At 50.5% G+C, this 22608-nt stretch overlaps 7 protein-coding genes across 7 annotated transcripts; 4 read left to right on the top strand and 3 right to left on the bottom strand.

The window, feature by feature from the left end:
* Window positions 1-5448: 5448 nt before the first annotated feature.
* On the top strand, window positions 5449-6553 carry N0V89_009480 (uncharacterized protein; the record flags this gene model as incomplete). The annotated part of the gene is made up of 3 exons (XM_056218231.1): window positions 5449-5613; window positions 5670-5831; window positions 5888-6553. 3 exons carry the CDS (start codon window positions 5449-5451, stop codon window positions 6551-6553), a joined length of 993 nt encoding a protein of 330 aa, XP_056067496.1.
* A 686-nt stretch (window positions 6554-7239) lies between these two features.
* Window positions 7240-8446, bottom strand: N0V89_009479 (uncharacterized protein; the record flags this gene model as incomplete). The annotated part of the gene is made up of 4 exons (XM_056218230.1): window positions 7240-7461; window positions 7510-8222; window positions 8276-8298; window positions 8349-8446. 4 exons carry the CDS (start codon window positions 8444-8446, stop codon window positions 7240-7242), a joined length of 1056 nt encoding a protein of 351 aa, XP_056067495.1.
* Window positions 8447-8806: 360 nt separating this feature from the next.
* N0V89_009478 (uncharacterized protein) lies at window positions 8807-10443 on the bottom strand (the record flags this gene model as incomplete). Its single annotated transcript, XM_056218229.1, has 2 exons — window positions 8807-9571; window positions 9619-10443. The coding sequence occupies 2 exons, from the start codon at window positions 10441-10443 to the stop codon at window positions 8807-8809; spliced, it is 1590 nt and encodes a 529-aa protein (XP_056067494.1).
* Window positions 10444-10927: 484 nt separating this feature from the next.
* N0V89_009477 (uncharacterized protein) lies at window positions 10928-12157 on the top strand (the record flags this gene model as incomplete). The annotated part of the gene is made up of 4 exons (XM_056218228.1): window positions 10928-11162; window positions 11212-11306; window positions 11357-11798; window positions 11850-12157. 4 exons carry the CDS (start codon window positions 10928-10930, stop codon window positions 12155-12157), a joined length of 1080 nt encoding a protein of 359 aa, XP_056067493.1.
* A 953-nt stretch (window positions 12158-13110) lies between these two features.
* On the bottom strand, window positions 13111-15280 carry N0V89_009476 (uncharacterized protein; the record flags this gene model as incomplete). The annotated part of the gene is made up of 5 exons (XM_056218227.1): window positions 13111-13435; window positions 13486-13897; window positions 13958-14806; window positions 14862-14936; window positions 15106-15280. The coding sequence occupies 5 exons, from the start codon at window positions 15278-15280 to the stop codon at window positions 13111-13113; spliced, it is 1836 nt and encodes a 611-aa protein (XP_056067492.1).
* Window positions 15281-17212: 1932 nt separating this feature from the next.
* N0V89_009475 (uncharacterized protein) lies at window positions 17213-19950 on the top strand (the record flags this gene model as incomplete). Its single annotated transcript, XM_056218226.1, has 2 exons — window positions 17213-17407; window positions 17884-19950. 2 exons carry the CDS (start codon window positions 17213-17215, stop codon window positions 19948-19950), a joined length of 2262 nt encoding a protein of 753 aa, XP_056067491.1.
* Window positions 19951-20647: 697 nt separating this feature from the next.
* Window positions 20648-22545, top strand: N0V89_009474 (uncharacterized protein; the record flags this gene model as incomplete). The annotated part of the gene is made up of 3 exons (XM_056218225.1): window positions 20648-20895; window positions 20949-21562; window positions 21614-22545. 3 exons carry the CDS (start codon window positions 20648-20650, stop codon window positions 22543-22545), a joined length of 1794 nt encoding a protein of 597 aa, XP_056067490.1.
* Window positions 22546-22608: the final 63 nt, after the last annotated feature.

Below are 22608 nucleotides of genomic sequence, written 5' to 3'. Positions count from 1 at the left end.
CTCGGGTCACACCCGCGTCCTCCGCATCGGCATGCGGGAACCTCTCCGAACCCCTGAGGCGTCAAAGTCAAACGCTGCGGACCGCGCCGCATGGCGTGATAAAGCAAGTAACGGGCAATGGTACTAGCAAGGATTCGGGTGTTTCGCTCGTGATTGCACTCTCCCTTCCTTACAGCCGTGGGCTATCAATCTAGAGGTCTTGCAGATACGGCCATCTTCCCGTTGTTTGCTTTATTTGCTTCAGCGCTCAACTCATCACTTCACTGGTACGAGGCATTTTACATTGCGTCAATTCTGTCGCGAAACACCAAAATATATGATCTACACTCAAGTTCCTTTTGCCGACTCAACTGTGAAAGTCTGCGTCTTACTGATACCTTCGCTTGGCTGGGTGCCGGTGCTGCGAGAGACATCAAGCAGCTCGTACCCTCTCCCGCTTGGGCCGCTAGCCTCTGTAGAGCGTTCGGTTTTGCCTCCGGGCCTTTCAACTGTGATGAGACCTGACTCAAAGCTTTTCATGAAAATGTTCGTATATGGAAGCGATGTTGTTACGATTGCAAGACATTGCACAATCTGATTGCAAATGGTCGACCGCCAATATCCGAGCGAGTGGTCATCTTTAAGAGGTCCAGAGACATCCTGCTGGAAAAAGTAGAGCTGGACTGCGGCCGCGGCCGTGACACTATTGATATATTAGTAAAGGTTATTGGCTGTAAAGACAGTATCTACAGTAGCCGACAAGCGAAGAGACTAATGAGTGACACCTTCCTCTGTCGCTCCATTTGTAAGGGCACTAAGATGCCCGTCTCCAGACCGACAAGCGACACTTCGGACACTATATTCAGGATCGTGATAGCCTCCCACCATTCCAGCTATACAAATATCAGCCAAGATGGATATCATTCACGTCAAACACCTACAGCGTCTATGCATTTCCCGGAAGCCTTGTCCCATGTACGAGGCACACGGCATTGAAAAGCCGCAACAAATACGGATACGATGAGCCAGATGATTGCGAAGGCTCCAAAGGCGTAGTTAAAAAGCCGGTCCAGCTTCTTAGGCGTCAAGCCATGAACGAAAGCCACGATTGCCAATTTGGAGAAGGCGACGGAGAAGAAAAAGAGGATTGTGGCAGCGTATTCGCTCTACTGCTATTAGTTTTGAACGCGCATCTGAGTCGATCGCGACGCTGACTTTCAAAACTGCCTGTAACTTTCCATTGTCCAGTGTGTTTGACGGTTTGCCAAAGCCGTTTGAAGCTTGTATAGATACGGCGATCGATTGCGCGCTCGCAAAAAGCTGATGTACAGTAAGATATTGGGACAGTCTCGAGAGTGGTATTCGTACCAAAGACAGGAAGACAAAGCCAGTTTCCACAGTCAGTGACCGCGAAATATAGACCTTGACGCCAGCATGCGAGAAGAACGCAAGAACGCTCACAACAAGACAAAACCAGGTGACAATTTGCACGACTGGCGTTCGATTGAACTCAGAGATAACGAGCTGATCCGCCATGTTGAAAAAATTCGACAACTGACATCACTGAGAAAACGCCACAAGTTGAAGTGAGAGTCTAACATCATGAAGGAGGATGATATCGTTGCCGAGACCCAAGACCAGTACTTCCAGTTACAAGAGACCAGATTAGGACACCCGCTGCATGGGAACGCAAACGTTGCACGACAACTCTGGAGAGCAAAGGCAGCATGGATGGCAAATTCCGCGCGATAACGCATACGCCTCGTTGCTCTGGTGGTGGCTCATGCAAGTAGGACGGCCCGAACAAAAGGACCGTTCGATACAACTGTGTACCGGACCCCTGTTCGACTTCATGTCGGTGTCGCCTAAAGTGGTCTGAAGGCGGACGAACGACGGGGCGTAAGCCGATCTAGACGCCCAACCGCGCCACATGCTTCGTAAGATTGAAATTGAATCCTACCACATCGGAATCTGCGTATACATTGGCCGACAGGGTGCGACTTTTAAGCGCGCCTAGCTTCAGCAGCCCTACCATGAATGTACATAGATTCGGTCGCTGGAAGGCCATGTAATGTTGTCGTTTTGCTTTTAGCAAAGACCGAAATGGAAAGTGAATTCAGAACATGCTTTTCTACACGCGTAACAGCTTTGTATCAAACAAGAAGAAAAGGCGCGAATATCACGCTAAAAATGTGCAAGTAGTGACCAATAAGGCAGGTGTCACAGGACATGCGGCAAGACTGGTCAGAAGCAGGCCACCAAGCGCTTGCTCCAGTCCGCCATTGTGGTACATCGCCGCGTTATACGCCGAAGCAGAGGCCAGTTACGAAGCGCGAAGATAGTGCGCGAGAGTTGGTCATCAATCTTTTCTTGCTTGCCAAAGGCTGGGTCAACCTTGGCATACCACACAGGACGGACTGTTTTCCATTGCTTTCCCGCCCTTAGTGGTCGACAGTCTGAAGGTTATTTGCGTCTCTCGATTTTTCCTCTGGCCCGATACGTCGTTCAAATTGTCGGATATCGACCTTGAAACGGATTTTCGACGAGCTCGTGGCCGTCATGTTGTGGGCAGCGCACGAGGGGCTCAATCAACCATTCTTCCGGCTCTTCTACTCCGTCAACGGTGGCGACCGATAAGCCTCGCTGCAAAAATCTACTGACCGCATGCTGGAATGTGACCCCATAACTCCCATGCACGCTGGTTGAAAGTCGAAGATACTTCTACAGGGAGCATCGTTAGCGGTGCATGGTATGTGATCTACAAAGAAAACCCTTTCATACACCCAGAAGAAGAATTTGTCGACTGGTATCCAGACGATAGCTCGGGAGACTTCGTTGGGCAAGCGATAGGGCAAATAGACCGATCTCGCGAGAGGGAGGCTGCTCGTCCGTAAGTCTATACATCCTCCCACCATCATTTTGATACGTTGGAGCTTTGCTAACAGACTTAAGTCCTGAATATCCTCTTCACCCACCCCAATTGTCGTCGCAAGGGTACTGGAGCTATGCTTGTCCAATGAGGTATTGATACGGCTAAAGAGCTTGATGTCGATTTTTGGCTCAATGCAACACCCGTAGGAAAGCCACTGTATGAGAAGTTCGGATTCTAGTTGGTAGAACGAAATCCATTAGTACCGATGACAAAAACACCAGATGACAGATAGCACGCGACAGCACAGGAATTTGCAAATATCGTCTTTTGGACTATGTGGCTACCGAAAGCTGGGATGCTCGAGGAGGGCAAGACGACAAGGGCATGGGAAACTTAGTGAGGGCTTTCCGTAGAATCTCCTAAGGCTGGAATTATGTATTTTTCTGCTCCAATTGAAAGCCGGAGTGGACATCACCGAGACCCTGCATATACAGGCGAGGCTTTGCATACGATACAAAGTCACGGCGTGATCCTCGGAGCTTGCGCTAATGTGCGTCTTCCCAGAATCTATTGCACAGCATTGTCGATTGCAGAAATTCTTCCTACACTTCTTTATGGCTCCAGGTCAAAAAGAATAAGCTCATAAGAGAGTGAATATATCATTGAAAACCAAATAAAACTAACAGAAAATTGACCGACGGCTGTGAAACAGCAAGGGCAAAGCACCGATAGAATGGCGACAGGAGCGACGGGGAAGACTTGGGGGCCTTCAACTTTTCTTAACGACCACCAAATCAGGTTACATATGCGAGCAAGGGAAGAAAACGCGGTGTGGACGTAGTCTTACTACAGGTAATACATAATGACCGCAAAGGGATCTGTGCCGCACCGCGAAAGTAAAGAAAGGCCAATCATCACCGCCAACGTAGGTAGCTGTTGTCCCACTTCCCTCACTTATCAATCAGTCTGAACAATCAGTCGCCAGTTCCATCATATACTCGTGAGTCATTTAGTGTACGTGCTTCGTATGGTAGCAAACTTATCAAGTGTGACGGTCACACATTTGACGCCCAGACCGTTGCACAGCTACTGACAGCGTAATCGCATACGGAGTGCGAATCCTGAATCTCCAGCCGTTTACGTCTCGTCGCCTGTACGATGTATCCTCGACAGTTGGTATCACCACCCATTCTCGACCGACCGCTTATCACCTGATTGCGCGATGTGTCCCTCGACGTGTAGCATTTTGTTTCACCTCAACTCGACATTGAAGTCATATGAGTAAGCACACATCTATAATCTACACTATGAGAATTATGCTACCCACCTAGAGAAATCTCGATCAATGTGATTATAATGCCGCACTACTTCGTTCTTAAACATGGATTGACGACTAAAGAATGTGGTTGAGTGATACGCTAGCGCAAATATGTTCAGAACATTGGACATTCATCTCCGGTACACGTCACCTGTGAAATTTACACAAAGATGCCACGAGCATCGAACTTTAGTGGTAAGGTTATTCAATGAGGAGACCGTCATGCGATAGCCTCAACTCCCCTCAGGCGGGCGCTATGGAATGACAATCATATGACGTCGGTTTGAGTCCACTTCCAGTCTCTGGCAGCAGTACCCATTTCGTTTACACACTGAGCAGCCCGGGCATGTCGAGTCTTTGTCTTGTGCTCGGGAGGGCAGGAGATTCCGAGAGGGCAAGGGATTCCGAAGTGGCGGGAGTTTCCGGCTAGGATAGGATTAGCTCCGCAGCCTAAACATAGTGGATGCTCGTCATCTTAGGTTCTGCTCGACCTTTTTCGTCGATAAACGTACATTTGGAAAATTCTGGTCAACGTCTCCAGCCTATACATGGAGGAGACTGACTATCAGGACACACTGTGGTGCCATGCCAGCGGCTACCATCGGCTTCTCCAGAGCTAATGTTGGCCCGCGCTGCCTAAGTTCAAAGTTTTGCGTGAAACGGTAGTCCGTTTATTTGAGTCTGTTGGAGTGGTGTCTGGAATTGGCACCTTTAAAATGTATTCATCAGGTTCAAAGTAGCTTCGAACAGTTAGCATCAACACTCTTGTAGCAAAAGGCGGGAGTTTGCTCATACAAGATCTCTCTTAGACCTATCTATTCACTTGAGAACTTGGTCCCCGCTTTCTACAATCAAAACGTTCCAAATGCTGCTAAGTTCTTAGCATTTACCCCGCTGTTTCCCCCTGTCTCCACCATTCGGAGTGGACTTCGCAACGGAGTGAATCGTACCGCGGAGTGATAGCTACCCCAAGCTGATTTCTTTGGCTGACAGGCTCCAACAACGGATTCAGATCTATGCCGGAGTAATCGTTGAATCAAATTGAGTGATCTTGACAGGAGCAATCGCCTACCCCGACTGGTGCCAGATCACGAGATTGCAGATTGAAGTAGGCTCGATACGATATTTAAGGGTCTGAAGCTCGCCGAGGGAGACTACCAAGTCACCATATCTCCCACACAAACCACCAGGCTGTCAATTTCTCCTCTTCAACCTATCTTCAACCCAAACGACCCATCTCACAATTAAACAAAGACCCACACTCTGCACGTCAGCAACCATGACAGACAAAGGCGTCAATCTCGACATGTCTTTATTCTTCGGCACCCCTGAAGAGAAGACGTACTTTTGCACGGAGCTACTTCGTCTACTGAAGTTGCGGGGAGGCGTCAAGATCCAAAATCACAGTATTCCGGACGAGGATATACATAAGCTCTTCGAAATGGTATGCTTGAATCTCTTCGAGGAAGGCATTAAAGGCTTACCTATACATGATGGCAGAGCCGCAAATTTTTTTCTCTGCCGCTTGAGACCAAGATGGAAGCTAAACGCCCTCTCCAAGCCAATCCCAATCGTGGTTACGCCTTCGTGGGGCAAGAAAATGTCGCCAAAATCAGTGGATATGAGAAGGGTGCTGGTCCTGGAACTGCCCGTGACATCAAGGTTCGTCTATTCGCATTCCTCCTTTGCACATCCTAACTTTAGTTAACATTTGCTAGGAAACACTGGATCTCGGCAGTGCTCAAGACGACCTAGCCGAAAATCGTTGGGTTCCTGAAGATAGCCTCCCAGGCTTCCGAGGTTTTATGGAATATTTCTACGAGAAGGCCTTCAAAACAGAGATGCAGCTGCTCTCTGCACTCGCCATCGCGCTCAACGTTTCTGAGGACCACCTGAAGGCACTCCATAACCGCGCCGAAAACGAATTCCGCCTACTGCACTACCCAGCCATCCCTGCTTCGGAACTTGCGGATGGTAGCGCCACCCGCATCGCTGAACACACCGATTTTGGAACCATCACAATGCTCTTCCAAGATTCCGTGGGTGGACTCCAGGTGGAAGACCAGACGCAGCCCGGTGTCTTCCGTAGTGTCGAGTCGGCCAAGTCCACAGACATCATCCTCAATATTGGTGACTCTCTTCAACGCCTTACCAACGATACTTTCCGGGCAGCGTGCCACAGAGTGACTTATCCACCTGCCATCAAGGCTGGTGACAACACAGAGATCCCCGAGCGCTACTCAATTGCCTATTTCGTCAAACCTAACCGTCAAGCTTCTCTTTTTCCTTTGAAGGAGTTCATCACCGATGCGACGCCTTGCCGATATGACGATGTCACAGCTTGGGAGTGGAACAACCGCAGAATTGGGCAGCTGTTTGGCTGAGGTGGATTGTTGGAACATCTTTCGGGCGTTATCTGTTTTTGTGTCGCAGGAGTTTAGACAAAGTTACAAACTTAGGGCTACATCATTGTAAGTCAATCAAGTGTAACTTCACAATACTAGATCTCAAAGGCGTTCCTGTCACGGCCATGGTTGAGAATGTAGGCGAGTGGATATTTCTCGAGAATCCATGATGGATAGAATAGAAGTGATTGCTTCTAGATTTTCATCTTGCTGACAACGTGAGAATTCTCAGCATCATCTCACCTCTTCTGATAATTTGCTCTTCGAAGCTGTATTTGAGAAATAAGTATACCTACCATGCTCAGAGGAGTAAGTCGCTCAGCTAGCCGTGTAAGGCACATGAAGTACGCACAGTCCTGACGTATATGTAGAAGCTGCATACTGAATTTGAGATGCACCATCGATCCGAGGTCGACATCCCTTGTCCTTGACAAAAGAGGCGTGGGCAGCGCCAGTACAGAGTATAGAGCTCTTGTAAGATGCTCGGATGGATCCGTGATCACGTCACAAATGGTCTTGTACCGGCAAAGGTGCGATAGAAAGTAAGCAACGTAAAAATCGGTAATCAAGTCGTTTTGCATCAGGCAGTGACGCGGCTGAGTGCGTCTTTAGCGTGTCTGCCCAGAGACCTCTATCATGCAGGTGTCACACTACACGCGTGAGGTCTAATCCTGTCTCGCCGGATCTAAGTCTATCTTGCCCACAATTCCGTCGATCTCTGCTAATATCTCTGGCGTGAGCTTGTCCAGAACTTCCAGTGCCTTGCAGTTCTCCACCACCTGCTCTGGCCTAGAAGCACCAGTGATGACGGATGAAACGTTCGGATTCTTTAGGCACCAAGCCAACGCGAGTTGGGACTGGGTGACACCCAATTTGTCGGCAACAGGCTTCCTCTCGTCAGTTATAGAACAGTTGGACTAGGCGTTCTCACGCACCTTGAGTTTCCTAGAGCTCTCAATCATCTCCACCCAGCTATCATTTCCGTACGAATCCCTCATGCTATTCACAAATCGGTCCTTGCCTTCGGCAAACCGAGATCCAGCGGGAGGCCCCTCGGGACTATCATTGTACTTTCCGCTCAACACACCAAATTTGAGCGGCGAGAAGGTCGTCAAACCAATGCCGAAACGCGAATACAGCCGCTGGAACTCTCCTTCGACTTTCCTCCTAGCAAGCAGGTTGTATTGCGGTTGCTCAACTACTGGTGGGATGAGACCGAGCTGCTTCGCAATGCCGCACGCCTCAGCAATCTCATCCGCTGACCACTCGCTCGTTCCCCAGTACAAAGCCCATCCCTTGATCTCAATCACGTGGTTGAAGGCTCGCACTGTTTCCTCCATTGGTGTCAAGCGGTCTGGTCGATGCGCGTACACAATATCCACGTATTCAAGGTCCAGTCTCTTCAGCGAGGCACGCAGCCCCTCGATGATGTGCTTCCTTGACAAACCGTGGTTGTTGACGAGGACTTCGCCGTTGACAGCACCCCAGTTCAATTTGGTGCTGATGACAATATCACTACGATTCCATCCGAATCGCTTGATTGCCTGGCCCATCACTATCTCTGATTTCCCGGCCGTATAATTTTCGGCGGTGTCAAAGAAGGTAATCCCGCAGTCGTACGCCTGCTTCATGCAGGAAAATGTGAGTTCTTTAATAACTCTTAGTATTTACACAAAAAGCCTTATACTTGCGCCCACTTACCATTTTCAACGTGACCACCAAAGCTAGTGAACCTGTTAGTAAGATGCAAGCATTTCGGCATGAGATTACTCACGTGAGCCAGCCACCAAGACCCAGGGCAGAGACATGCAATCCGGAGTTGCCCAGACGGCGGTACTGCATACCCGTCTTTCGAGGTTCCTCCCAAGCCATATTGTTGAGTATACTCGTGGAAGTCTTGTGGTGCGAAAGTTCAAGAGAAGCGAGCAACTCACTAGCAAGCCAATACCAAGTGCCTTCGATATATGCGGCTCTCACAAATTTTCACCTGAGTCGGGGATATTGCTGTATCGAGGAAAGTCAAGAACATCTGCGCTGATTTGGAGAAAGGGCTACATGCAAGCTAAACGGCGTAAAGACCTTCCGAATCACAATAAGTGTACCAATGAGGCGGACACATGGCGGGGTATGCATCGGACCCACTACAACTAGTGAGTTTGATTATCCCGGTATACGGCCGTGAAATACCCGCCCCTACAAGGATATGTCCCACAAGCCTCAATCGCCACTATGCTATATCACGAACCTGAAGTCTAATCTCTTGTTGCCGTCTCTCTCACGCGCTTCGAGGTTTGATTGGTACAATGCCTTCTCCTCCGATGTCATGGCCCGCCACTTCTCGTCTTTCTTCTTGTTCAAGTACACCAATACCTGACGTTGGACCACCATCGTGACAAGGCTCAAGGCACAAATCGCGACGCACACCTTGTTGCCCTGCTTGTAGTACGGTGCGTCGTACTTGCGATAGATCTGAGATCCGATCAACGAGCCTACCTGCACAACGACGTTGTAAGTGGCAGCTGTGATGGCCCGTTTCTTTACATCAAACGTATTTTCCGATATCCAGGATGAAATCAGGGGATGGAAGTACGGATATCCCGAGATCAGAGTAATCAGTGTAAACCGAGACCATTCGCGGCCGCCATCTGGGAGAGTAAGAAGAGCGATCAGCAATGGCATGATCCAGAATTCGCCAAAGATGATATGTAGGGTACGCTCGTTGAAGTAATCACTGCTGTACGCAAGAGTCAACATGGTTATGATCTGAAGTACGGCCGATGGAATGGTAAGCATATTCGAGTTGAATGTTGAGAATCCAAGACGCTTGAGGGTCAAGCTCAGGTACCCAGTAACGGGTGTAGCAGGAATGTAAGCAACCAGTCCGAGGAAATAAAGTCCCCACATGGCAGGGTCGCTCCACGCCGCTTTGATGTCTTTGAAAGTTGCAGGCTCTTGGAGTGCTGTAAGACCTTTTGCTGGATCATCGCGGAGGATTCGCTGCTTTTATCAGTTGTGCTCAATTTCTGAAGTACAGTTTGGCTTACATTGACCATAATGACTTCCTCGCGTTCGGTGTACCATCCTTTCCGGAATAGAATTCCCTTGGTTCCTACGGGTGAAGAAGGTAGGTAGATGAAGGAAACTAGAGCGATAGCCATCGTCAACAATCCTTCGATCAAGAATAGCCAGAACCACCCAGGCTTCCCTTGTGCACCACGCATTTCCAAGAGACCAGCTGCCAACAATGCGGAGATGACGCGCGCAACGTTCAGCGTAGACCAGAAGGCCGCAAGACGGATGGCCAGCTCTTTAGACTTGTAAAAGTATGTCGAAAAAAGGATAACCCCTGGTATGAAACCGCCTTCACAGGCACCGATCAATGCGCGGGTGATGTAGAACGTAGTACGATCATGCATCCACGCTTGAGCCCAGGAGACCGTGCTCCAGGCGAACATCATGGTAGGTAAGATGTACTTGAATCCATATCGCTTGGTGAGGAACTGGACAGGGAACTCAGCGGCCAGGAAGCACACAAGCTGGATAGTGGTTCCATTGTTGTAATCGTCGGTCGTCAGGTTGAGGTCTTTCAGCAAGTTGTCGGTGAGCGCATTGCCCAGGTTACCTCGATCAAGTTGCAGGCCAAACATCATGACGCAGAGCCACGAGAGGAGGAACAAGTCCGTTTTGATCACAACACGCCTCTCTTCTGCGTCTGTCCATTCTGCTGTCGGATCGAATCGATGTCGCCCTTCATATGTTTCGTGAGGTGGTGTAATATCGGCCAACTCACCACGTCCGACCTTTGCTGATGCCTTGAGTGAGCCAACATCTTCGCTCACTCTCGGGGCGATTTCGATATCGTTTCCCATCTTTCCAATACCTTGTCGCTACTCGAGAGCTGGGATATGCGCGTGGGTCTTTACTATGCTCCACTTACGAATTTAATAAACATCAGCAAATGAATGTCGCAATTGCGTTCGATGCATACGTGATCGACACTTAAACGACTGGGGAAGTGAAGCCGCCTTAGTGCTGCGATAGTCGTGTGGACACCGGGCCGAGGACATGTTTCTTTTCGGTGCATCTCACTCCTTGTAGCCTCGACCTAGCTGTTTCGAGGAAATTGAGCGACTAACCAAGGACACATCCCAAAGCGGAGGGATTACCGATGACGTGCTCGGGTTGCATGTGGGGTAGCGTCAGGTGAACCCAGGAGACCCTCAAGCCATAAAGAGGGGTAGAGTTCCAGATACTAGCCAAAGGGGCACGCGTTCGCCAATTTGGCCGCCAATAGCATTCACTGTCTAGTCTTGTAGTGTAACATCGAAGAAATCTGTGCAGCAGTCCAACGCGATGCCTTCGGTCAAACGCGTACACCTTGACGACCAAGATGCCGTCGAAGGCCGTTTCGTGGGTGGAAGCCCACTTGCCCGCAGCAGGCTTCTGAAGCCATTAACGTATACCGGTTCGCTCGACAATTTCAGAAATCAGGATCTTACTCCGGTAATTGGGAGGGAATATGAAGGTCTCCAGGTGACAGACCTATTGAAATGGGGCGACGACATGATTAGAGACCTCGCAGTCACCGGTTTGTCCTCTCTTTCAATTGGTTCTGTTCTTGTCTAAAGATTTCGTAGTTTCACGGCGTGGAGTTGTCTTTCTCCGGGATCAACAGGTGACCCCATTTCAAATGAAAGAACTTATGCTGCGCATAACCGAATTGTCTGGGTGTGTATGTATTATGTCCGACTGTGTCGTCAACAATCACTAATTGATCCGTAGCCTGAGTCGTCTGGCTTGCATGTCCACCCCCTGACAGAGGAAGGTTCTGAGCTAGGGGATCAAATATCAGTTATAAGCAGCGAGAAGCAAAAGAAGGGCGGCGGTCTCACACACCAATTGTCCGACGTGAGTCGCTTCGCCTCCGCCGGATGGCACTCCGATATAACGTTTGAGCCCGTGCCGTCCGATTATGCTATGCTGAAGATTCACACTCTACCTGCGACAGGTGGGGACACTTTATGGGCATCAGGCTACGAAATATACGACCGTGTATCCCCTGCCATGCAGCAATTCCTGGAAGGTTTGACAGCAACGCACGATGCGAAGTTTTTCTTGGAGGAGGCGGAGAGATTGGGAAATCCGATTAGGAAGGGCATCAGAGGAAACCCGCTCAATTTTGGCGAAGCGTTAACGGCAGTCCATCCAGTTGTGCGAACAAACCGTAAGCGATGATTGACTATTTCAAGTTGTTACCACGCTTACCATGCCGCAGCTGTTACTGGATGGAAGTCTGTCTACGTAAACAAAGGCTTCACGAAACGAATCAATGGCGTCACCAAGGACGAGTCGGACTTGCTTCTCGGCTATCTATTCAACATCGTAACCCAAAATCACGATGCACAGGTAAGGTTCAAATGGCGAGCGAACGACTTAGCTATCTGGGATAACCGAAGTATGTGGCACTGCGCTACATACGACTATCATGATCCGAGAGCGGGAGACCGTGTGTGCAGTGTAGGAGAGGCTCCGTACTTGGACTTGAAGAGCAGGAGTCGAAAGGAAGCTCTAGGATTGATGTAGCCTCGAAGCGCGATTGAAGACGTACATAAGCGCCCAGCATTATTAGCGTGACAGACAGCTTGTTCCGCTTGTTCCTCATTAAGCCTGTCTCGAATCAAGCGCAGAATTCAGAAAAATCTCTGTCATTGCGACACTGACGACATGGAACAAGCTGACCGACGTCGGTACAATTGTGCTCTGTGAAGCATAACGCACGAAGAGTCAACAGATACTTAAGGAAGCCACGTACACACTACTTTTCTCCCTTCACAATGCTAAAAGAAAGCCGAGAGAACAACAGAGCCCCTATGGAGGTTAAAAGGGTATTGCTCCATCAAAAGGGTTGACTGCAGCACGCCGTATGACAGGTTGGAGCGGAGCTGTCAGCAATACTCACTTCCTACCTCGCAGAAGCAGAACGCCGATCAGGCAAGCCTGAAGCGCGATGCGAAAGTCTATACCTTCTAACTTCCTGCACTTCATCGCTAGCTTTTAAAAGACGATTTGACTGTCGATAAGCCAAAACGCTGAACATAAGATGTGTAGTAGCTATAGAGAAAGTTGCGATACCCAATCCACAAAAGACCTATAGCGCTGCCCTATCAGCTCTTTTAGTCGGTTTCTGCAGTTTCCAAAGGCTCCTCCTGCACAGTGAGAATACCCTCCGAGTTCACTCCACCTACTCTGCTCGGACTTAATGCAGATCTGCAGTGACCGAACCGAATAGTACGTCACGGTCACGCTATGTTAAGCTGTATGTATACTTGGTGCAGAGAAATCTGGATCATAATGGCAATTAACGGGGGCGTTACGGCTTTGTAACAGAACATACAGGTAGAAGTAAGGTTGTTTGTATTCAATCTTACTGTCTGGATTAGGCCATCAATTCATATCGTCCATTCCAATTACATTGACTCACGTTTACCTTCCCGCTACTATCTCGTAGCCTCATATGGTTATTGTCCGATATTCTTCTAGTTCAAACTAGCTTTCTCATTTTTCGCAAGCTCCTGGCCTTTAGCTTCACTCTCAACGTCTCCTGTTTTCTTTCCCATATAAGCGGATGTCTTCAGAGCGTTCAGAGCATCCTCCTCCCTGTCAGCCTTGCGGAAGGTGAGATAGAACCCAATGGCACCAAACATAGCGATAACGGCTACGGCGCCATAGTTCCATTCAAGTAGAGGGTCTTCGGAGAGGGAGACGAGGGCCTGGCCAAGCGCAGAGGACACAGCGGACGTGAAGAGAGCAATGGCCTGAACGGTGGATTTCATGTTCGTGGGAGCTTTGGTGTAAGCGTATCTACGTTGAATGTTAGCTAAAGTGTGGGAGTGGACTGAGGAGATGCGTACTCAAGCTTAGTAATGGAAGCGAGAACTTCAGACATGCCGATAAGACCATAGGGAAAGACTTGCACCCAAACAGAGATATCTGCGTTGCAGTCTGTGCGGGTCTCGCTCAATGCGTTGATCTGTTTCCCGCAAGGCGACATCTTGTAAATGTAGTACTGGATGACGCAGGCCGTGACCATAGCGAAAGAGGCGAGTGTGAAACCGGCGGTGATCTTCTTAATGGGAGAGAACACAATGCCTGCCTTGCGAAGACCGGGATAGACGATGAAGTCCATAATAGGGATAACAATGATGATGAAGATTGGGTTGAGCTTGGCAACAATATCGTTAGGTGTGGAGCCAAGGTTCATCGTATTGGCTTGAGATACGAGGTTGTTCAGCATCTGGTTGTACGACAGGAAGTAAAGCGGGTCTACATAGTTATCAAGTCAGCTGAGGGTTGGATGTGGGCTGGGGGCGGGCGCGTGCTTACACCACACAAAGACCTTGCAAGCGACGACACCGCGTCTGACTTCATCGACCCAAGCGTCATCGAAGTTCATCCACGAGGGAACATCTTTGCCGCTAGCGCGCAGCGAGCTTGGCTTGACGCGCTCCCAGAAGAGCTCGTCTTTCCAAATGTTCTTTCGGGAAGCATTTTTTATGGCCAGTCGAATGAGCTTGAACGCTTTTCCGAAGACGGAGCCAGTGGGTGGCGTCAGTACGTAGTGCTTCTTGAAAAACACCAGGATAAGCGGGCACAGACAGTAACAGATTGTTGGCAGAGTAAACGAGAGCCAGAAACCCACGAAATGCTCCGAGTATACCATGGCAAGGGAACCGGTGAGAGACCCGCAGTTGATCAGGAAGTAGAAGTAGATGTAGATTCGCGCAGCTGTGGTAGCAGGGTCGACAATCTCCTTACTACCATTCTTCTTCGTCCGAACGTACGCTTTCCGGTTTTTATACTGCTCAGCAATTAAAGGTGAGATATTCGACTTGAAACCACCGGTACCAATACCCATGATGACAAGTCCAACGGAGAAGATGCCAATGGCGGTGTTCGGCTTCGAGATGACCTGGGGAATCGCGGAAAAGATGAGCAGTATGTGACCGATGACCGCGATGACGTTGGCATACTGGATCGTCTTGTAGCGACCCCAGTACTCATCGGCAAGCCAAGCGCCAAAAAGGGGCGTGAAGTAAGACCAGAACTGGTTGAATTGAGTTAGACCAGTCGATGCACGCTGTCCCATGCCTAGAGCACCGGAACCAGGTTTTTTCAAAAAGCCAGCTCCAGTTTTGGAGCCCGGAGGTAGTGACTTCTGAATGAAGTTGACGACTGTATAGCGTGTCAGTAAATTTCGGATAGTCGTTGTAGATGGGCAATGGCGTACACACTGCGCTGGTACCGTAGTAGCTGAAGCGTTCCACAAATTCAACAGAAGCAACAGTCCACGCGGTCCAAGGAACTAAAGGGGGGTTACAAAGTCAGATCAAGTTCACAGATCGAGGAAGTGGGTGAAGTAGGTGTCCTAGCCAGCTACTGATATCTGAAGATTCCAGACTTGAAGGTGTAGGTCCTGAGTCTTAGACGATCGCCCAGCATGGACACCCACTTTGTACCCCGACATTGCGTACTGGAGCCCGCGACACGAGGAAGCGTCGCCCATTCTTCTTCTGTTGGAAAAGGCCCTAAAAGGTGGTCATCGTCTTCGATGATGGAGCTCGGAGTGCTGGTGGTGTCCAAGGGGATGGGGTCAATCGCGGTCGCGCCCTTGGTGACCTCAAGGCTCGCGCGCGTGTCAATAGCCATTGTGATAGAGTTTAAGCCCACAGAAGTGATTGGGAGTGAGACAATAATTGAAGGAATACTTGGCGCGCTGGTCACACAAGCAGCAAGGCTTGGTAAGAGCCAAGTATTGAAGGTAGAAAATGAACAAACGCACGCCGTATGTTAGGAGACTCGAGTGAGTCTTCATATAGATAACAATAACTGGGTCCAGAGCACAGCATCAACCTGATGCACGCAGGGTTACCACGCCCCTCAGTCAGTGCACCCCCGCTTCATAGCTAACGAGAGTGCATGGGCCTGCATTATTCATCTGCTATCGCTGGTCTATTACCGTTTCGAGTGTTCCAAGAGGCTGGTGTTTGGCTGGCCAATTCGAAGGATCGTTTTCGTGGTTTGATAGCTCTTGTAACCGCTGGTAAGCGCACCACAAAAGGTGTCCAAGGCCTTGGGCCAAGATCAGGATCCCGGAGAAGGGTCTGAACAGGGAGGAGGGGAGGGCATTCAGGCGCTTCGCTGTGCAACCGTGCCGTTATGGCAGTCTGATAGAACGTTCGAAGCAGCGGTGCCAAGGGCGCGGCAGTATGCAAGAGATAAGGCTAAAGCTTTGTCCATTTTTGTACATGTGTGAGAGTCTGTAATGGAGTATTCAAGCCGCAGAGTCAATCTTGCGGTTCGTCTGTTGCGCGGACTTGATGAATGCTGGATACGCAGGCCACGACCCCAGGGGTTGGTTCCAGGCGGACGGCATGGGCATGTGAGGCTGTAGCGCATCCCTCGCAGCATTCCCACGCTGTCGGTGAGATGGCGCCCAGATTTTGCCAAGGGTCCCGCAATCGCGCTGCATCGTGACCTTCCTATTCAAGGAGTTGAACGTATGGCAGAGAAAAAGGCCAAGATATAAGGCACAGATCTAGGATTGCTATCACGAAAGGCCATGCGCACCTTCTGGACGATGGTGGGATGAAAGGACACCAGTATAAGCCTGACGAAATGAATTGCGTGGCGACTTTGGCGGCAATGTAGCAGTGGCAATCGGGCACATAAGCTGTCAGCGCATTGCACCGTGGTCGTATTGATCGAGACGCGATAGCACAAGACTATGTGGGAGAGAAGAGGACAAAATCCAGTACCAAAAGAGCCAAGGTAAGAGCCCTCGGGCTTGCTTTGATCACGTGCGCCGTTTGAAACCCCGGAACCTCGGAACCTCGGAATCGTGCAAGTCGGTACCTACACTAGGTATCTTCAGAGGTAAATGCTTACATTGACTTTTGATACAATGCAAGCGCTTAAAGCCCTGCACAGGAGTATGGTCCAGCTCTGTAGCATCTGCTTGATTCCATGGAAGATGCGACGTCGATGCTTTCGCATCTCCGCGTCAAGGGCTTATTCACTCTACCGCGTCCGGCTGACACAACAGGTCCACACGCCTCGCACCCAGGCTGCCTCTATCTACACATGGCCATGCTCGCGTTTGACGTTGGCCTTGCGCGAGCTTCTCATGGAGGAAGACCTCCTTTGACATCTAGCGAACCAGTGAGCGGGTCTCACACGACCAGGGGCGGCGGGCCTGCATCAGCCGCATTGCTTTGGAGCTGCCGATAGCCCCGCGTTTAGGCAGGCGACACACACGAACAGCCTTGTTATTGTGCCAACATGTCTCGATACTATGACGATGAAGAAAGGTATCGCTCGTGGGGATACGGTCAGGATTTCCTTAGTCCGGAACCGCCCTCCCGTCCATTGAATCGCAGGCGCCGTTATTCGAGAGACGAACAGGAAGAAGAGAGGCCTCGCCTGCAACGCAATTTTCATTCCGATAATGAAACATACGGTCACCAAACTACAGAGGAATGGCGGAATGACGATCAATCGCCTTCACGATCAGAAAGTCGACGTCCTAGGCACCACTCAAGCAAGCAAGTTCCGTCGCCCCCGCGAATCAACAGAAAGGCGATGCCGTCGCCACCAGCAAGGCTAGACTCACAAAGCAACAAGAAGCATTCTGCCAGGAAGCATGGTTCATCTCCAGCAAGGTCAAACATTGACGCCGAGGCCAATATCCAATACGAAGAGAATCTAGAGGTGCCGAATCCTGGTTTAGCTGGTCTGGATATACATCTTAGTAGCACCAATGATGGCTGGGGCTCGGTGGGTCGTAGTGATATGAGGCACTCTGTTCCTTATAGAAAGCGCATCCCGTCACCTCCAGTCATGCGCCCAAAAAAAGACCCTCGACGCCACTTGTACCCTCCTCTCCTTAGCGAGTTCAGCATTGAACCCCCTCAACCTGATATGAACTCTATACAATCTATACAACGTCGACCATCACCGCCCATGCCGCCCACCATTCACCGGAACATTTCCGAACCACATCCCCAAATAAAGAAGTCCATTTCCAAGTCGCGCCGTGGGGAACAAGCTCGCCCGTCCGACATAGGGCGACGGGAAAGGAAAGTGTCCCCACCAATAGATACTCGCTTTGTGAGGCACCGAAAGCCTTCGCCTCCCGCCGTCAGTCGGCGCAGACATTCGGATATGGATGTACGTGTCGAAGGCTAGGTCATTTTATTAGATCTATCTTTGAGCGGTTATTGGCAACTCTTACTGACTGAAAATACACGTAGGTACCTTCAACACGTCTGGAAAATTCTCAGAACACTCCAGAGGCAGCGTATGAGCGCGCTTCTGGATCTCGAACACCCGTCCGTCTACACAACAAAGCCCACGGCGACCGGATACCGAGTTTACAGATACCATTGGCTGTCCCCGGTAGCTTTCCTTCTCCGCCCGATTCTATCCAGCCCGAAGACTCCAGATCCGAGACTTCTCCAACAACGAAGAGGTTATCGTCTGGTGATGCACGTTCCCTAGCTTCGGGATCCACACTCCGGCAATCTGTCTCCCTATCTGTCTCTGGCGTTCTTGGCGAGAAAGTGTATCAGTACAAGCAGCTGAGCGCTTTCCAGTTCAGGCTGGTCAGGATCCTACCTAAAACGATGTCACTGATCAAATGTGAGCTCGCGGCTTACTCGCTCGAGGATCCACCAGGCTACATCGCAATCTCTTACGCATGGGGTGATACTGACGATAAGAAGAGGGTTCAACTTGAAGGAGTAGATGTCCCGGTCTCAGCAAGCCTTCATGGTGCGCTGTTTGCGCTACGAGCCAAGAAGGAAAGCGTCTTGGTATGGGTAGATGCGTTGTCAATCGATCAGCAGAATGTCGCCGAAAGAACTCAGCAGGTCCAACTAATGACGTACATCTACTCTCGTGCGATCTCTGTTGCAATATGGCTTGGTCCAGAAGCGGATGACAGTACCATGGCAATGGAAACCTTGAGTGAAGCAACGGCACAGTCTACCGACAGCGAGCGCATAGAATCGCTCATGTCGTCCGAACATGGGAAGGCACAACTCTCCTCTGTGGTCACACTTTTCGAAAGAGAATATTGGTCACGTCTCTGGGTTGTGCAAGAAGTTTTCAATGCTCAGGAGATTACCGTATATTGCGGCGCTACGAGTCTTCCCTGGTCCGTGTATCGACTAGCAACCAATGTATTCTGGCGCCACAAGAGCTTGATCGATCATTACTTTCCCGGGAGCCTGAGTCATGGTGGGCAGCGAGCATCATCGACGCAGTTCACGTACTCGCAAGTGTTGGTCTACCATGGGCCTAGCAGTATCCCCGACGTCAGCTCCTTTTATGGCCTCGGAGAGGAATCCCTACTGGAAGTAATGCGCGTTTGTCGACGAAAATTGAGCGCAGATCCCAGGGACAAGCTCTATGGCATATTGGGTCTATTGCCCGAGGACATCCGCAACGAATTCCCAGTGGACTACAGCCTGTCGGTAAAGGAAGTGTATGTCAGGGTATTTGACTACCTTCTTTGTACCACAGAGCGGTTGGATGTGTTATGCGAAACTGTACACTTTCCACTACACACTAGCTCCAACCTGCCTAGCTGGGTACCTGACTGGTCTCACAATCCCGAAACGACATCTCTGGGCCGTTTGTGTAATTCTTCAGCAGCAGGGTCTGTCAAGGCCGTGGCTAGAGTCCTGGATGATCGAAGGAAGTTGGAAATATCTGCCATATATCTTGACACCATTCGTAGCCATGGCATTGCCGTGGGTACTCTGTGCACCCTGGCTGATTATGTCATGGCGTTTATCCACTGGCGAGCGCAATTGCTCAGCAATACAAAAGATGACGAAAGCGAAGCACGTCAGGAGGACTTCTGCAGAACACTGTCTCTTGATCAGCTACCCCCAGGGTGGAAGGACGGGTCTTGGAGAGCTGCGTGCTACCACGTTTTTGCTTCTTTGGCTCACGAACGGATACCACGACTCCCGCTTGATGAAGAGCTTTGGCGCTATGTTGACGTGAATGCTGGCGTCAAGGCGGAAGATCGGAGGCGCTTCCTTCAAGAACATTTCGGCTCGCGAATGATGGGTCGATGCTTTTGCATCACCGAAGATGGATCGATAGGGATGGGGTCAGGCTTTATGGCCGCTGGCGACACCGTGGTGGTTCCACTGGGCTGTCCGACTCCAGTACTGCTTCGCCCAGAAGGACCGCGAGGCGAGTATAGATACGTCGGTGACGTCTACATACACGGATACATGGATGGTAGAGCAGTCAAGCACTGGCAAAGCGGAGAACGGGAGCTGCGCAAGTTCGTGCTGCACTAGGCGCGATGAGTTCCAAGCGCCAGAATCCATCTGTACCTTTAGGTATGCGCCCGGCAACTTGGGTCGTGGACGCAGTCGTTACCACGCTCGTCAGGCGAGGCTACGGATAGTGCATGGCACACACCAATTAGAGACGCCCGTATGTACAAAATTCGTACAACCACGGGCCATACGTGCCGATTTCATGACTCGAGCGCAAGGCTGGTCGACTCTGGGCTCAGGTCCGAAAACTCGGATGCATGCTGGGGCTAGAAGTGGAGCAAACACGACAGCCGCCATCTAATCAGATGGAACATCCGGATCTTTGCCCCATCACAAGCCAGAATCTAATCTGATCATACGACTAATCCCGCGCTAAGTCCTTATCTGATCGAGCACCCGACTTTTTACCTAAACCCGTTCCCATCTTGGTTAACACACAACGACAAGCTTTGTGAGAGACCGCTTGACTCGCCCAAGCGTTGCTCGCGAAGCCTCCATCCCAATAATCGTGGCTCGCAACCACGACGATGGTTTTTCTGGCGTCCCGAAACTCGGGTGATGATGGCTCCAGAACGGCTAGCTGCCGTCTACGGGGACACAAGTATAAAATCCTTGCAACATGGGGTGGCCTTACGCAATATATAGATGGGAACGCGTCCACTTCAATCTGCAGACCCTGGTCTATTTCATTTGAGCTTATTGGGAGGTGTTCACCATGCCTTCGCTATCCAAACTTCGACCAACCTTCCGTCGGACGGCCACCGAGGATGTAACTGTTGCCCCAGAGTCTATTGAAGTTACAGAGCAGCCCAAGCATGACGAAGTCGAAGCCCAGGTCGAACCGGACGACATCGCTGAATGGAAGGCTCAGCAGCCAAACGAAGATGCCCAGCGTGGTGTTCGCATGGTCGAGGGCATCACCCTTACCTGGTCGAAGGGATCCCTCATCTGGATCTTCATCAAGTGCGTTTGCAAGTTTATCTATGAAGAGTAACGTTTGTCTGACCAGAGAACAGTATGTGGCTCTTGTACTTCGTCAATGGTTTCCAGTCATCGATTCTCAGCAACCTCACCCCGTACGTCACGAGCGAGTGGGAAGAACACTCCCTTCTGACCGTCATCTCCATCATTTCATCATGTATGAGTGCAGCAACGTATATCCCCATGGCTAAGATCTTGGATATCTGGGGCCGTGCAGAGGGCTTTGCGCTGATGATCGGTTTCGCAACGCTCGGCCTCGTCTTGATGGCTTGTGCAAGCACTCTTGCTATCTTCTGTGCGGCGCAAGTTTTCTACTCCATTGGTTTCGCCGGTGTCATCTACTCCATCGATGTCATCACCAGTGACGCCTCGCATCTCCGCAATCGAGGTCTGGCTTTCGCTTTTACGAGCTCTCCTTATATCATCATCGCATTCGCTGGACCAAAGGCAAGCGAAGGCTTCTACGAAAACATCGGGTGGCGCTGGGGCTTCGGAGCTTTCTCGATCATCTTGCCCTGCGTTGCGCTGCCTATGTTCATCGTACTCAAGTTGAACCTGCGCAAAGCGAAGAGGGAGGGTCGAGTCATCAAGCGCGAGACACAGAGGACAATGCTGCAGAGCATCTGGCACTACACTAAGGAGCTCGACGGTAAGGCTTTTCTTCGCTGCTAATAGTAGTCTCTGCTAATCATGCGTCTAGCACTTGGCTGCTTCCTATTCGTCGCTGGCCTCGTCGTCTTTTTGCTACCCTTTTCTCTTGCCGACTCAGCGCCCAACGGCTGGTCCAGCGGCTACATCATTGCTATGATTGTTGTCGGATTCATCATCCTGATCATGTTTGGCTGCTGGGAGGCGTTCCTCGCACCTTACCCGTTCTTGACCGCCAATCTCCTGATGAATCGAACTGTCGCAGGCGCATGCCTCCTTTCCTTCAACTACCAGATTGCGTACTACTGCTGGGCTTCCTACTTCAGCTCCTTCCTGCAGGTTGTCAATGACCTTTCCATCAGTGAAGCAGGTTACGTGACGTCCACTTTCGACGTGGTGTCCGGCGTACTGCTGCTCGGGGTCGGATTCCTCATCCGCAGGTTCGGCTACTTCAAGTACCTTCTTTGGATCGGTGTCCCGCTCTACATCTTCGCGCAAGGCTTGATGATCTACTTCCGACGCCCTAATTCCTATATTGGATATCTGGTCATGTGCCAGATATTCATCTCAGTCGGCGGCAGCGTCATGATCATCTGTCAACAACTCGCCGTCCTCGCAGCCGCAGATCACCAGCACGTTGCCGCCGTCCTTGCGCTCCTGAACGTCATCGGGACCATCGGTGGAGCTGTGGGTAACACCATCTCAGGCGCTATCTGGACGAACACATTCAGCCAGGCTCTGACTCGCTATCTGCCCGAGGATGCGCAGGCTAGTCTTGAGGATATCTACGGCAGTCTTGATGTACAGCTCAGCTATGCATGGGGTTCGCCCGCTAGAATTGGGATTCAGCAGGCGTACGGATACTCTCAGCAGAAGATGCTGATCGCTGGTACGGCGATCATGAGCTTGTCGTTGGTGTGGGTGTTCATGATCCGGAACATCAACGTTAAGAACATCGAACAAGTCAAGGGTGTGCTTTTCTAGATGACAAAATCACTCTACGGTTCGGTTGTGGTACAATACCGTGCATTGTGTCATTGTACTCTA

Source organism: Didymosphaeria variabile, assembly GCF_027946475.1.
Source record: "Didymosphaeria variabile strain IMI 356815 chromosome Unknown scaffold_7, whole genome shotgun sequence".
NCBI lineage: Eukaryota > Fungi > Ascomycota > Dothideomycetes > Pleosporales > Didymosphaeriaceae > Didymosphaeria > Didymosphaeria variabile.
This window is presented reverse-complemented; position numbering and strand designations above follow the sequence as displayed.